At 49.3% G+C, this 15,928-nt stretch overlaps 1 protein-coding gene across 3 annotated transcripts in view; it reads right to left on the bottom strand.

The window, feature by feature from the left end:
- Window positions 1-15,602, bottom strand: part of tsen54 (TSEN54 tRNA splicing endonuclease subunit) — a 31,512-nt gene extending 15,910 nt beyond the window's left edge. Inside the window, exons 1-6 of one of the 3 annotated variants that reach the window (XM_085963322.1) lie at window positions 15,295-15,602; window positions 13,145-13,309; window positions 10,546-10,609; window positions 9,368-9,451; window positions 7,310-7,408; window positions 5,104-5,156 (exon numbers count right to left, since the gene is read on the bottom strand). In XM_085963322.1, the coding sequence (XP_085819448.1) occupies window positions 5,104-5,156; window positions 7,310-7,408; window positions 9,368-9,451; window positions 10,546-10,609; window positions 13,145-13,309; window positions 15,295-15,353 (524 nt within the window). In that variant the 5' untranslated portion in view covers window positions 15,354-15,602. The remainder of the gene's footprint in view (window positions 1-5,103; window positions 5,157-7,309; window positions 7,409-9,367; window positions 9,452-10,545; window positions 10,610-13,144; window positions 13,310-15,294) is intronic. The other 2 variants (XM_085963320.1, XM_085963321.1) reach the window with 2 other exon arrangements.
- Window positions 15,603-15,928: the final 326 nt, after the last annotated feature.

Below are 15,928 nucleotides of genomic sequence, written 5' to 3'. Positions count from 1 at the left end.
CACCAGGGGAAGGCAGCAGCAGCCAACTTCCTGGCACCAGGGGTGCTTCTGCTGCTCAGGAAGGGAGGAAAAAGAGTGGAAGAGCAATAGTGGTAGGGGATTCTATCGTAAGGGGAACAGATAGGCGTTTCTGTGGCCGTAGACGTGACTCCAGGATGGTTTGTTGCCTCCCTGGTGCCAGGGTCAAGGATGTCACTGAACGGCTGCAGGGTATTCTGAAGGGGGAGGGTGAACAGGCAGAGGTCGTGGTTCACATTGGGACCAACGACATAGGTAGGAAGAGGGATGAGGTCCTGCAGCAAGAATTTAGGGAGCTAGGTAGCAGATTAAAGAGTAGGACCTCAAAGGTTGTAATCTCTGGATTACTCCCGGTGCTACGTGCTAGTGAGTATAGGAATAGGAGGATAGAGCAGATGAATGTGTGGCTAAAGAGTTGGTGCAGGAGGGAGGGCTTTAGTTTCCTGGATCACTGGGCCTGCTTCTGGGGAAGGTGGGACTTGTACAAGTCGGACGGGTTGCACCTGAACCAGAGCGGGACAAATATCCTTGCGGGGAGGTTTGCTAGCACTGTTCGGGGGGGGTTTCAACTAAAATGGCAGGGGGTTGGGAACCTGAGCAGGGAGACAGAGGAAAGGAAAACAGGGATAAAAGCAAATGATAGGAAGGAGAAAAACAAAAGTGGCAGTCAGAGAAATCAACAGTTTAAATCAAACGTGGCCACGGTAAATAATAATTCTACTAGGTCTAAGAGCGTTAAAAAAACAAGCCTGAAGGCTTTGTGTCTTAATGCGAGGAGCATTTGTAATAAGGTGGATGAATTGGCTGCGCAAATAGAGGTAAACGAATATGATTTGGTTGGGATTACGGAAACGTGGCTCAAGGATGGCCAAGACTGGGAACTCAACATCCAGGGGTATTCGATATTCAGGAAAGATAGGCAAAAAGGAAAGGGAGGTGGGGTAGCATTACTGGTTAAAGAAGGGATTAATACAATTGTAATGAAGGATATTAGCTCTGAGGATGTGGAATCTGTATGGGTAGAATTGAGAAATACTAAGGGGAAAAAAACATTAGTGGGAGTGGTATATAGACCTCCAAACAGTAAGGCGGAGGTTGGGGATGGCATTAAAAGGGAAATTAAAGCGTGCAATAAGGGCACAGCAGTCATCATGGGTGACTTTAATCTACATATAGATTGGGCCAACCAAATTAGTAACAATACTGTGGAGGAGGAATTCCTGGAGTGTTTACGGGATGGTTTCCTGGACCAATATGTCGAGGAACCAACCAGAGATCAGGCCATCTTAGACTGGGTATTATGTAACGAGAAAGGATTAATTAGCAATCTTGTTGTACGAGGCCCCTTGGGTCAGAGCGATCATAATATGATCGAATTCTTCATTAAGATGGAGAATGAAGTAGTTGACTCAGAGACAAGGGTCCTCAATTTAAATAAAGGAAACTACGATGGTCTGAGGAGCGAGTTGGGTAGGATTGATTGGGGAATGGCACTCAAAGGGTTGACGGTGGATAGGCAATGGCAAACATTCAAAGACTGAATGGATGAGCTACAGAATTTGTTCATCCCAGTTTGGCATAAAAATAAAACAAAAAAGGTGACTCAACCGTGGCTAACAAGGGAAACTAGGGATAGCATAAGATCCAAGGAGAGGACATATAAATTGGCTAGAAAAAGCAATAATCCTGAGGATTGGGAGCAGTTTAGGAGTCAACAAAGGAGGACAAAGGGATTAATTAAGAAAGGGAAAATAGAATATGAGAGTAAGCTTGCAGGGAACATAAAAACTGACTGTAAAAGCTTTTATAGATATGTGAAGAGAAAAAGATTGGTGAAGTCAAGCGTAGGTCCCTTAGAGTCAGAATCAGGGGAATTTATAATGGGAAACAAAGAAATGGCAGACCAACTAAATACATACTTTGGTTCTGTCTTCACAAAGGAGGACACAAATAACCTCCCAGAGATGCCGGGGAACATAGGGTCTGATGAAAGGGAGGAACTGAAAGAAATCAGTATTTGTAGGGAAATGGTGTTAGGAAAATTGATGGGACTGAAGGCCGATAAATCCCCAGGGCCTGATGGTCTACATCCCAGGGTACTTAAGGAAGTGGCCCTAGAGATAGTAGATGCATTACTGGTCATCTTCCAGAACTCGATAGACTCTGGAACGGTACCCATGGATTGGAGGGTAGCTAATGTTACCCCACTATTCAAAAAAGGTGGTAGAGAAAAAGCAGGGAATTATAGACCGGTAAGCCTGACATCGGTGGTGGGGAAAATGCTAGGTTCTATTATAAAAGATGTAATAGCAGAGCACTTGGAAAGCAGTGACAGGATCAGACAAAGTCAACATGGATTTACAAAAGGTAAATCATGCTCGACTAATCTACCGGAATTTTTTGAGGATGTAACTGGTAAAATAGATAAGGGAGAACCAGTGGATGTGGTGTATTTGGACTTTCAGAAGGCTTTCGATAAGGTCCCACATAAGAGATTAGCGTGCAAAATTAAGGCACATGGGATTGGGGGCAAGGTATTGACTTGGATAGAGAACTGGTTGGCGGACAGAAAGCAAAGAGTTGGAATAAACGGGTCGTTTTCCGAGTGGCAGGCAGTGACTAGTGGGGTACCGCAAGGATCGGTCCTAGGACCCCAGCTGTTCACAATATATATTAATGATCTGGACGAGGGAATTGGATGTAATATCTCCAAATTTGCAGACAACACAAAGCTGGGTGGGAGGGTAAGCTGTGAGGAGGATGTCGTGAAACTCCAGTACGATTTGGACAGGTTGGGTGATTGGGCAGAAACATGGCAAATGCACTATAATGTGGATAAATGTGAGATTATCCACTTTGGTGGCAAAAACAGGAAGGCAGATTATTATTTGAATGGCAATAGATTGGGAGAAGGGGAAGTGCAAAGAGACCTGGGTGTCCTTGTGTACCAGTCGCTGAAGGTAAGCATGCAGGTGCAGCAGGCGGTTAAGAAGGCAAATGGTATGTTGGCCTTCGTAGCAAGAGGATTCGAGTACAGGAACAAGGATGTCTTGCTACAGTTGTACAGGGCCTTGGTGAGACCGCACCTTGAGTATTGTGTGCAGTTTTGGTCACCTTACCTGAGGAAGGTCGTTCTTGCCATGGAGGGAGTGCAGCGAAGATTCACCAGGCTGATACCTGGGATGGCAGGAATGACGTATGAGGAGAGATTGTGTCAATTGGGCTTATACTCACTGGAGTTTAGAAGATTGAGAGGGGATCTCATCGAAACCTATAAAATTCTGTCAGGCCTGAACAGACGAGATGCAGGAAGGATGTTTCTGATGGCCGGGGAGTCCAGAACCAGGGGTCATAGTCTAAGGATAAGGGGTAAGCCATTTAGGACTGAAATGAGGAGGAATTTCTTCACCCAGAGAGTGGTGAACCTGTGGAATTCTCTGCCACAGAGGGCGGTGGAGGCCAGTTCATTAAATATATTCAAGACAAGTTGGATATATTTCTTAAGGCTAAAGGGATCAAGGGATATGGGGAGAAGGCAGGGACAGGGTACTGAATTTGGATGATCAGCCATGATCTCATTGAATGGCGGAGCAGGCTCGAAGGGCCGAATGGCCTACTCCTGCTCCTATCTTCTATGTTTCTATGATAAATGATCAGATCACCAGTTTTAGTGATGTTGGTTGAGGGATAAATATTGGCTCAGAACACGGAGAACTCCCCTGCTCTTCTTCAAAATAGTGCAATGGAATCTTTTACGGCCACCTGAGGGCTGACGGAGCCTTGGTTTAATATCACATCTGAAAGACGGCACCTCCGACAGTGCAGCACTCCCTCAGCGCTGCACTGGAGTGTCAGCCTAGATTTAGTGCTCAAGTCTCTGGAGTGGGGCGAGTACAAAGACAGAAAAAAGGCGCATTGATCGCACTTCTCCGAAGCATCTCAAATCGCTTCACATATAATGAATGACTTTGAAGTGACCGTTATGCAGGGAACTGCGGCAGCCATTTTGTGCACAGCAAGATCCCACAAACACTAGTTCGGTGAACAACCAGTTAACCTTTTTTTTTATAAACGGGGCTGGAGCAGGTTTAAATGTTGACCAGGAAACAGGGAGAACTCCCTGCTCTTTGACTAGTACCATAACATCCTTACATTCACCCAAACAGGCAGGCGGGACCTCGGCTCACCACTTCGCCCAAAGGATGGCGACTCTGACAACGCATCACTCCTGCAGTATGGCACTGGGAGCGCCAGTCTAGTTTGCGTGTTCGGGTCACAGTGCGTGGGTTAAACCTATCAGCTTCTGACCTAGAGGAAGGAGTGCTACCAACGTTGCCAAGTTGAACATCACGTTCAGTTGTCTTCGCATGATTCGGCGCCATATTCGTGCGTGCACGCCGATTGGAAGCGATGACCTGCAGCATAAATCAGCGGCGAAAAAGAGTTCTGCTGCATTCGTAATGACAAAACATCTCCAGAAAACAAATCACAGTTCCTGATCGGTATTCAGGAATGAAAACTGGCATCAGTAAAAGCGACCGTGAAGCTGTCGGATTGTCACACAGAAACCCGACCGGTTCACTAATGTCCTTTAGTGAAAGAAACCTGTGCACTGGCCGATATGTGACTCTAGTCACAGACCAACTTGGGTTGACTCTTAACCACCCTCTGAAGTGGATATGGGATAGGCAATAAGTACCGGCCTTGCCAGCGACGCCCACATCCCGAGAATAAACAAATAAATAAGAAATCTAGGCTGCTCCCCTCCATTCTATTCTGCTGATGCATTCAAGGATTGCCATGGCAGACGTCAGCGGCATGTGCCTGCTCCTTTGAGAGGGCACTCTGCTCAGAATCATCCCACAGTGTCTCACTAAAAGCTTCATAACAAAACACAAACTATCAGATATAAAAAGGGGAGAAACTGATATAGTGCACCCTCCACTTACAACACAGCTTCTATTTAAATTTCCGTGGTAATGTCACAAAGGTTTGGAAGAGAGGGCGCGAGCGAGGGAGGTGCATATAGGAGCACGGTTCACGCACGAGAAAGACAGCAGAACGCTAACAGAGAAAGGCCTTTACCTGGGATCGAACCGCATTATAACATAACCCAGTCGTTTCAAGTGGCTGTAAACCTTCGGAAACAAAGAAAAGAAAGTTTGAGAGAATATCGCAAAATAGCTCCTGCAGCCAGTGTTATGTAAAAAGAATTAAACACCAGGAGCGGTGAATTGCCCCACCACAGCAGAGAAGTACAGGTTATTAATCCCTTATCCGAAACCCTTGGGGCCAGATGTGTTTCGGAATTCGGAATTTTTCGGATTTCAGAACGGTAGGGGTATCTGCAGCTCTTTTTGACATTTTCAGTGAAATTAAACTCAAAATCACAAAATAACAAAAAATATCAGAGAGCAGCAGACACACGTGTGACTGGTAGCAGCGCTAAGACACAACTGACTCCTCACACCTGCGTGGGTCAAGCATCGGCCGCGTCGGGTCATGTTTGGCGCCACTCGGGTCATGTCGTGCACACGAGTGACGCTCCACAAAAAAACTTTCGGTTTTCAGAGCTTTTCGAAATTCGGAATTGCGGATAAGGGGTTGTGGGCCTGTAGTGGGTAAATATTCCAAGAACAAAAAAATAATTTGTGCAAAAATCCAAATGTAAACAGAAAGCTTACAGTATTTGAATCTTAACTCAAGTTGTGTGCAATGTTTCAAAAGCAGGTACATTAGTTGATAAGTAATGATGTTTGGTTAATACTTCTTCCATTGAGAGGCATCAAGTCCACACCTGTATCTCCCACACATTAACTAAAACCTCCCAGTGCTGTGGGGAGACAGGTTGCTGCGGCTGCTCTAAGGGAATGGGGGGATTTGGTTGGGGAAAGATCTCCTGGTTAGCATTGGTCAAATGTTTCTGACTCTGCCCAACGCATGCACTTGTGCAAAACGTGCAGTGTTCCGCGTCTATCCAGCACTTTACAAACAATTCACCACGCTCGTCCAGTGGGTGAACAGGTTTACCCAGTAAGCAGCTCATGTTTACAGAAGGCTGGGGGTCTGTGCTGGGGTCAGCTAATCTCAACCAGGCCAACAGTCATGGTCCTACAATTTGCCTCAATGCAAGGGAGGGGAGTAAAAAAAGGCCAGGACTCTCACGCCTGATCACCGTCAGTGACCCGTGAACGAGGACACTGGGCGAGGACGCAATCAAACTCAGCGCTGATGCTCCCCACGCTCAAATAGCCTTCTGACACTCACAGTCAACACACATCAATAATGGTCACCTGGACGAGGGTGCCCTGCGCCCACCGAGCTGCACCCTAGCAAGGAGTAAACAGCAGTCAGTTACATAGCATAGTCTGCCTCATCATACAAGACTCGAGAGCATAACAAAGCCTCTAGGAATTCTCAAAATTAGGTGACTGAGCACAACGGAGTCTCAAGGTGATGGCGAGTGTGTGTGGTGCACGTGGCTGGTGAGTGTTGGTGGGGCGTGTGTGTGGTGAGCGTACGGTGAGCGTGGTGCGTGCACCCGGTGGTTTATTTGTTCAGGGCCTGTTTAAAATACCAATGGGGCCTCTGGAGTAAGCCGAAATGCTGCACTCTTTTTGCCACCAGAGGAACATCTATTTGCATTGCCTCGATGTCCACTCATAATGGAAAATGTGCAATGGAGCATGCCGATACCAGATACAGTCTCGTGTAACGTCAGAAGAGTCCCGTGTAGCGTCAGAAGTCCCGTGTAACGTCAGTTGTGTTCCGTGTAGCGTCAGTAGAGTCCCGTGTAACGTCAGTAATCCCGTGTAACGTCAGTAGAGTTCCGTGTAGTGTCAGTAGAGTCCCGTGTAACGTCAGTAGAGTTCCGTGTAGCGTCAGTAGTCCCGTGTAACGTCAGCAGAGTCCCGTGTAACGTCAGCAGAGTCCCGTGTAGCGTCAGTAGAGTCCCGTGTAACGTCAGTAGAGTCCCGTGTAACGTCAGTAGAGTCCCGTGTAACGTCAGTAGAGTCCCGTGTAACGTCAGTAGAGTCCCGTGTAACGTCAGTAGAGTCCAGCGTAGCGTCAGAAGCCCTGTGGCTCCTCCCCCCATGCTTCTGTACACTGTCAGCTCCGAGACCAGTACATGTTCAAAAAAACTAAGGGAAGCAACAAAAAAATATCAGCTGGTGCCGCAGATTGTTCGAACTGGGCGCTGTGACTGACATGGCTCATTGCGTTGTCCACCGTGGAATCAGATGCACCCATGACCCAGAGATGGTGTTAGAAATCAGGTCACTTCCAGTACCTGGTACTGTTGCAATGGAATGGTTCTGGCAGACAGTAAAATCTCGTACGATTCTTGAATGGACAATGGCAGCTCTCTGTAATATATCTGTATGGACCCCTGGAAGGCAGGTAAACTGCAGTTAAGTATTTATACAAACAAGATGCCTTACTGACAACACAAACAGGTAACCTTAGCATTAGTTTCGTCCAACTGCAGGTTGAAATGATGCTTCCTATACACAAAGGTCAGCTGGACTCAGAGCCATAACACAGAGTAAAGGGGCAATTTTAACCCTGCACACACGGCGGGATGTTAAAATGGCCGCAGCGACTTACCCACTGCCTTCCCACGGGTTGGAATTTTAACTTGTTCTTTTTGAGCTGGAGAGGGGGACACGCATCGGAAGGCAGCAGGGTCCTACTTTAAATAGAACCCCCCGGGCCTCACGCTGCGGTGGTCCAGGCGACATCCCGTCTGCTCCTGCCCTGCTCCCGCCAGAAGTTCAGATCCGGGCTTAAGTCTTCAGTGCTGAAATATTATTGCGACCAATCCGGACGGCTGATCGGAATGACTGAGGAGCATCACTAAAACAGATGAGGAACATCTCCAGATTCCTACACTTACACACAAAACGGAAGAGCAGAAACAGCTTCAAAGAAACTGTGGCGCCGCACTGGGGAAAAATGAATCGGATATACTTGGACAAGGCACTATCCAGGGTCCTGCTGGTGATTCACCAACCAGCCCAGCTGATTGATAACCCAACAGGTCAGTGGCCCAACGGGTAAGGGGTGGGGCGGGGGTTCCTAGCAGTGCAAGCAGCTTAACTACACCGTTAAGCTGCCCAGTTGTAGCAGGTTAAACTCCAGCAGTAGCCCTGCACGTCACAGGGACCCGGAGCCTTTTCTCTTGCCAACTTTTGCCTACACACCCCCCCCGGGGGTAGGTAAGTGAGGTGTGCGTAAACGGCGAGAGTGCGCACCCCATATCAGGTAAACAGAAACTCCATTTATGTGGCTGTCACGGTAGTTTAGTTTGGAAATTCTTGAACATGGCATCCAAGTGCGCCAAACACGACTAAAACAAAAAGGGGAGGAAGCTTTCAGTCTTCAATTCCTGGCACAGCCAAATCCAGGCATTGGGTGCTTCTAAATAACAATTTACACCCTCAGATAGATTCTCCCTCCATAAAACTAATAACTTGGGCCAAGTGGAAAGTTTGTTTTGCAAAGCCTGGGTGGTTCTCCTTTCTGGTTAAATCAGGGGCCTCTGGGCAGCTATACATTTGGACAGACCAAGAGAGGCCAATGGTTCTAGGTAACGAGCGAGAGTCGGAAAGCCACAGGCTGAAGCCGATAGATTACTGGTTACTCAAGCCTGCCTGCTTTCAGCTGGTCAGGCTATTGGTTACAGTGGAAGTGAGGCGAGGAGGACAGGCAATGTCCACTTCACCCTCGGGAATTGTGCTTCCTGCGAGCAGACTGCTCCACTGCACCGACGGTGCTCATCACCGGCCGAACTGGAAAGCTGGAGGACGATGTATGGTGGCACATGGTCTGAGGAGAGGACAGCGGAGAACAACCTGTACGCTGTTTATTGCCCTCCCCTTCCTCTCCCAAAAAGGTGTAGACTTTTGCTGGGATACTTCAGACACCTGCCAGTTCCTCACGCAAGCAGCCACTCTTCACCCGAGAGCCTTGACAGCGAGCGTCAGCGGGATATTCCACCGCAGCATGCTTCGCAGCCAAGCCCGATCTGTTATTCACCGCTCACACCACACGCGCGTTTTCCGGCAGAGAGCAACAGGATAGCAATCAACACCAAGCGAATATATCCATCCACAGCCTAGTCCAAACTTTAACAACCCCCCCCCCTCCCCTACACCCCCAGCCAAAGTGTAGCCCTGTCAAACAGACTGGGAATCGAACTTGGTAACTTTCCTGGTCTGGTAAAGTTCAGTAACTGGCCAGCATTCTGCAATAAAGTTTGTGTAAATAACTCCCAAGCGTGAATTTAAAATTCCCCAGTACAGCAGTTGCTTTTAACACGGTAGGTCTTACAGCTTTGCATACTCACACACTCAAGAAGATACAGCGCTTCCTCCGGGTACAGCAGTTGTTTGCCGTGTTCCACATGCCCCATGGTGTGCCAGAACTTCCCCTGTGTAGAATCAAGAAAGAAGGTGGGGGAAAGATACAGCAGAGACAAGGAATGAGACATGCTGCAGTTACACTAAATACCGCAGATAAAATCATTGCAATGATCTTCAGTTACTGAATATTAGAAAGAACTGGCATTTATATAGCACCTTTAACAACCTCAGGACGTCCCAAAGCGATTTACAGCCAATTAAGTACTTTTGAAGTGTAGTCACTGTTATAATGTAGGAAATGCAGCAGCCAATTTGCGCACAGCAAGTTCCCACAAACAGCAACAAGATCAGCTGTTTCAGTGACGTTAGTTGAGGGGTAAATATTGGCAGGACACAGGGAGAACTCCCCTGCTCCTCTTCTAATAGCGCCATGGGATCTTTTATGACCACCTGAAAGAGCACACGGGGCCTCGGTTTAACGTCTCATCCAAAAGCCAGCATCTCCGGCAGTGCCGCACTCCACTGGAGTGTCAGCCGAGACTATGGGCTCAAGTCTCTGGAGTGGGACTTGAACCCACGACCTTCTGACTCAGGTGAGAGTGCTGCCCACTGAGCCACGGCTGACACGATCCAGTGAGGTGGAATGATTTCAGGTGAGATTTGGTAAAATGCGACTTTTCAGCCGAGTCTCTCAGCTGACTGAAATGCTGGTAGGTTACGGATTCAGAGAGGCACAATTAGGTCAGACGTGACTTCGGTTAGGCATGACAAAATTGGTTTCCACTATTGGCAATCAAATACTCATCATGTGACAGAAAGAGGCATTAAAAAGATGAAATCAGGCCGCTCGCCATTTGGTAACGAATGCCTTTCCTTTGTACGTTACTTAAAATAAATAAATAGTTAACCTATTTATTTTTATCACCTTTGTTAAAATGCCATCCAAAGGAATCACATATAAACAGGTTAACGAGCTTCTAATAAACGTGATTCCACTCTCCCGGGCATTACGACAGGGTGCGTGAGCTGATAGAAGGGAATACTTTTTCTGAAAATATAAACTGTCTTTTTCTGGCTTGTGATTAACACAAAAGAAGTCTCCAAGGCTAAGGGTTCAGACGAGAACAATTGGCGTTAGGAACGGCAATAAAGGTAAACTCACTGCGTTGGATTTCAGCTCTATGACGCTCTCTTGAGGTTTCCACTCTGCTTTTATCAGGCTTCCTCTGGATGAAATGAAGAGAAGAACTTTATGCAGCGACTTCCCGCAAAACAAAACACAGCAATACAGTCAGCGTGAATCTGCTGGCTCAGTAAGAAAACAGAATAGGGAATTATTAACCACACAGTCCCCTGCATTTATAAAGCTCCAAAGTCTAAGTATCCGACTGTACTAAGCCCTCGACTGTCACCAGAATTAATCATTGGTGCCGAGTCCAGGGAAAGCCTGCCAATCAGTATACTCCTACTAAAATTGCACTGATTCAGCGTCTAATCTGTGCTATTGCTATTCTGGGACTACTTTGATCGAGCGCTTAAAGGGAGCGTTACTCTGCATCTAACCCGTGCTGTACCTGCCCTGGGAGTGTTTGATGGGACAGTGTAGAGGGAGCTTTACTCTGTATCTAACCCATGCTGTACCTGCCCTGGGAGTGTTTGATGGGACAGTGTAGAGGGAGCTTTACTCTGCATCTAACCCGTGCTGTACCTGCCCTGGGAGAGTTTGATGGGACAGTGTAGAGGGAGCTTTACTCTGTATCTAACCCGTGCTGTACCTGCCCTGGGAGAGTTTGATGGGACTGTGTAGAGGGAGCTTTACTCTGTATCTAACCCGTGCTGTACCTGCCCTGGGAGAGTTTGATGGGACTGTGTAGAGGGAGCTTTACTCTGTATCTAACCCGTGCTGTACCTGCCCTGGGAGTGTTTGATGGGACTGTGTAGAGGGAGCTTTACTCTGTATCTAACCCGTGCTGTACCTGCCCTGGGAGAGTTTGATGGGACTGTGTAGAGGGAGCTTTACTCTGTATCTAACCTGTGCTGTACCTGCCCTGGGAGTGTTTGATGGGACTGTGTAGAGGGAGCTTTACTCTGTATCTAACCCGTGCTGTACCTGCCCTGGGAGTGTTTGACAGGACACTGTAGAGGGAGCTTTACTCTATCTAACCCGTGCTGTACCTGCCCTGGGAGTGTTTGATGGGACAGTGTAGAGGGAACTTTACTCTGTATCTAACCCGTGCTGTACCTTCCCTAGGAGTGTTTGATGGGACAGTGTAGAGGGAGCTTTACTCTGCATCTAACCCGTGCTGTACCTGCCCTGGGAGTGTTTGACAGGACAGTGTAGAGGGAGCTTTACTCTGTATCTAACCCGTGCTGTACTTGCCCTGGGAGAGTTTGATGGGACAGTGTAGAGGGAGCTTTACTCTGTATCTAACCCGTGCTGTACCTGCCCTGGGAGAGTTTGATGGGACAGTGTAGAGGGAGCTTTACTCTGTATCTAACCCGTGCTGTACCTGCCCTAGGAGTGTTTCATGGGACAGTGTAGAGGGACCTTTACTCTGTATCTAACCCGTGCTGTACCTGCCCTGGGAGAGTTTGATGGGACAGTGTAGAGGGAGCTTTACTCTGCATCTAACCCGTGCTGTACCTGCCCTGGGAGTGTTTGATGGGACTGTGTAGAGGGAGCTTTACTCTGTATCTAACCCGTGCTGTACCTGCCCTGGGAGTGTTTGATGGGACTGTGTAGAGGGAGCTTTACTCTGTATCTAACCCGTGCTGTACCTGCCCTGGGAGTGTTTGATGGGACTGTGTAAAGGGAGCTTTACTCTATCTAACCCGTACTGTACCTGCCCTGGAGTGTTTGATGGGACAGTGTAGAGGGAACTTTACTCTGTATCTAACCCGTGCTGTAACTGCCCTGGGAGAGTTTGATGGGACTGTGTAGAGGGAGCTTTACTCTGTATCTAACCCATGCTGTACCTGCTGAGAGTGTTTGATGGGACAGTGTAGAGGGAGCTTTACTCTCTATCTAACCCGTGCTGTACCTGCCCTGGGAGTGTTTGATGGGACAGTGTAGAGGGAACTTTACTCTGTATCTAACCCGTGCTGTACCTGCCTGGGAGTGTTTGATGGGAATGTGTGAAGGGAGCTTTACTCTGTATCTAACCCGTGCTGTACCTGCCCTGGGAGTGTTTGATGGGACTGTGTAGAGGGAGCTTTACCCTGTATCTAACCCGTACTGTACCTGCCCTGGAGTGTTTGATGGGACAGTGTAGAGGGAGCTTCACTCTGTATCTAACCAGGGTTGTACCTGTCCTGGGAGTGTTTGATGGGACAGTGTACAGGAATAGCTTTAATCTGTAATTAACTTACTGTCTAACCAGCATATCTATAAAAATATTAGGTGGGCATTAGAAGCATTAATTACAACTGAATAATGAAATCTCGTAGCAGCAGGGCACAAAACAACTGAGACTAGTGCACTCAATAATGGACCAGAGACTGGGAGAACAGCCTGACCAGTGCATTCTCAATGTCAACACGAGGCGACAGCACTGCACTCCCACGTAAGAGAAGCTTCTCCTGCTGGTCCTTTCCTGCCTGCTTTCAGCACATGTCTGTGTGTATGAGGTACTGTTACTGTCGGGGTGAGGCCAGTCAAGTGTGCTGCAGACCACTGATTTCTGGCAGCTGCTAGTGTCCACCCGCCAGCCCCCATGAATTCCAAACCCCAATATTTCTGATTAATAAGCAGCAGTTCTTACAGTCGTTCCACTCTCTCTTCAGACAGGAGCTGCCACTGCTCCTCCCGACACACCCGCAGCCTCTCCGCCTGCTCTTCGGACTGATCCGGGATGAAGTCTTTCTGGCCATGGGTCCGTTGGGGAATCTTGTGATCCCGCAATCGCGCCGCAAACAGTTCCTCGGAGCTGCAAAAGGGGGTGAAAGAAAGTGTACAGACCTTAGCCATTGGCTTATTGAAGCATTCAATTGTTTCTGTGCGTGTACATCTACGTATCTGTTTCAACCATTCTCTGCAAGTCTCTGAAGACATGCCTGTCTCTCTCACCCTCTGTAGGGTGGGCAGGTACATACATTGTTACATGAAAGAACAAACAACTTGTATTTATATTGCGCCGTCATGTCCTCAGGACATCCCAAAGCGCTTTGGAGCCAATTAATTATGATTTTGTGCTCGAGTCTCTGGAGTGGCGGCTTGAACCCAAAACCTGCTGACTCGGAGGTGAGAGTGCCACCTCTGAGCCAAGGCTAACACTGTATTTTTGCAAAATAACGAGAGCGGGAGAGAGAGACAGAGACTGGCTCGTCACACCCAGTCCTTCTATTAAATCACACAGGCTGCATCATCCCCTCCCAGACTTCTTAAGAGGTAAATAAGCTAAATAAAAACTTCCCTGAGAAAAGAGAATGATCCCCGATTACCAACAGCAATTCCAGGATACTAATCTAACTATATCTAAGTCAGAGAATAGTGAGAAGATATATTGCATTTGTTAATCACACATGCAAAACAATGTTATAAGAGAGAGAAAGCCAGAAAACCAGTGCTAGGTTCTTCTGATCTTGCACCAGGAATACAATCACAATTACCTGCATGTGCCCATTTACACCACTGCACCACAGGGAATACCTGACCAGGAGCCTTAAAGAGACACCCCAGGTTAAACACAACCCCCTAAGCTCAGCATCTAACGCATCACAACCGTGTTCCACATCCCAGACTATCCAGTTGCGCCACGGGATATCCGTTATTTACCAGACGTTCTGACGCCAGGAATGTTTCGCCGTATGTCGCCGTCCTCTGCCAAGCCCGAAACCTGGGAGTGTTTGATGGGACAGTGTACAGGAATAGCTTTAATTTGTAATTAACTTACTCTCTAACCAGAATATCGATAAAAATATTAGGTGATGGCTGCTGGCATTTCGATAGCCATTGATGAAAATTCATTGAAAACTGGGCAGCCGGGGCATTCGGTCTCTGGTGACTCAATGGCTCAAATCCCACTTACCAGGAGGGATTTTTACTGCCAATTCCGGAATTCCAGGTGCTTTTCCAGCAGCTTCGACCGCAAAGCATAAGGGGCAACTTTTTAAACCCAGACTCCTGGTGCCCTCCCCTTGCCCCCTTGCCCTCTCCCCCTGGCTCCCTCTGCCCTCTCCCCCTCTACCTGCCCTCACTGCCGTCTCTCCTCACCCCCTCTGCCCTGCCCTCACCCCTCTCCCCCTCTGCCCATCCCCCCTCTGCCCTGCCCTCACTCCCACTGCCCTCACCCCCTCTGCCCCACTCCCTCTGCCCTGCCCTCACTCCCACTCCCACTGCCCTCACCCCCTCTGCCATCTGCCCCTCACTCCTCACCCCCTCTCCCTCTGCCCTGCCCTCACTCCCCCTGCCCTCACCCCTTCTCCCCTGCCCTCACTCCCCCTGCCCTCACCCCTTCTCCCCTGCCCTCACTCCCCCTGCCCTCACCCCCTCTGCCCTGCCCTCACCCCCTCTGCCCTGCCCTCACCCCCTCTGCCCTGCCCTCACTCCCCCTCTGCCCTGCCCTCACTCCCCCTGCCCTGCCCTCACTCCCCCTGCCCTGCCCTCACTCCCCCTGCCCTGCCCTCACTCCCCCTGCCCTCACCCTCTCTGCCCTGCCCTCACCCCCTCTGCCCTGCCCTGCCCTCACTCCCCCTGCCCTCACCCCCTCTGCCCTGCCTATTCCCCTCCCCTTGCCCCCCAATGCCACAGGCACCCAGGGTTCCAGCTGTGGGCCCAGTCCCTGTTAGTCGAGGCCCGGCAATCTCAGGGGCTCAGGCTCGGCTCCAATCCTCGATCCGCGGGCCCGGCCCAGTCGCAGGCCTATGCTCACCCCGCCCGATACCCGTTACCCCCTCCCCGCCGGTCCTTTACCTCAGCGAGCGGCCGCTCCGGCCTTCCACGCTCGACACCCGCTCATCGTCCGCCTCCATTCACAAAAGTGTCTCAACCGCACCGGGTCCTAGTGCCCGCCCAGTGTCTCCAGCCCAGAGTTACCGCCGGGTCCTAGTGCCCGCCAGTGTCTGTCCAGCCCAGCGTTACTGCCGGGTCCTAACGCCCGCCCAGCGTCCGTCCAGCCCAGAGTAACCGCCAGGTCCGAGTGTCCGCCGCGTGTCGGTCCAGCCCAGAGTTACTGCCGGGTCCGAGTGTCGGTCCAGCCCAGAGTTACTGCCGGGTCTTAGTGCCCGCCCAGTGTCGGTCCAGCCCAGAGTTACCGCCGGGTCCTCGCGTCCGCCTCGTGTTGGTCCAGCCCAGAGTTACCGCCGGTATCATTGTATCATTGACAAACTTGGATATATGGCTCTCTATTGCATTATCCAAGTAATTAATAAATATAGTGAATAGTTGAGGCCCCAACACAGATCCTTGTGGGACACCACTGGTCACTTCCTTCCAAGTGGCTATGAGTCATGAATTCTTAAAGCCTGTTTCCATGGGGTCATTCAGCTCGTCTTATATTAGTGCAGATTCACAACTCCTCACTCATACCGCCTGCTCTTCGTCAGTA

Source organism: Somniosus microcephalus, chromosome 21, assembly GCF_052327205.1.
Source record: "Somniosus microcephalus isolate GS21.2 chromosome 21, FLI_Smic_1.0, whole genome shotgun sequence".
Taxonomy (NCBI): Eukaryota; Metazoa; Chordata; class Chondrichthyes; order Squaliformes; family Somniosidae; genus Somniosus; species Somniosus microcephalus.
The sequence above is the reverse complement of the archived record's forward strand: the minus strand, read 5'-3'. Positions and strand labels throughout refer to the sequence as shown.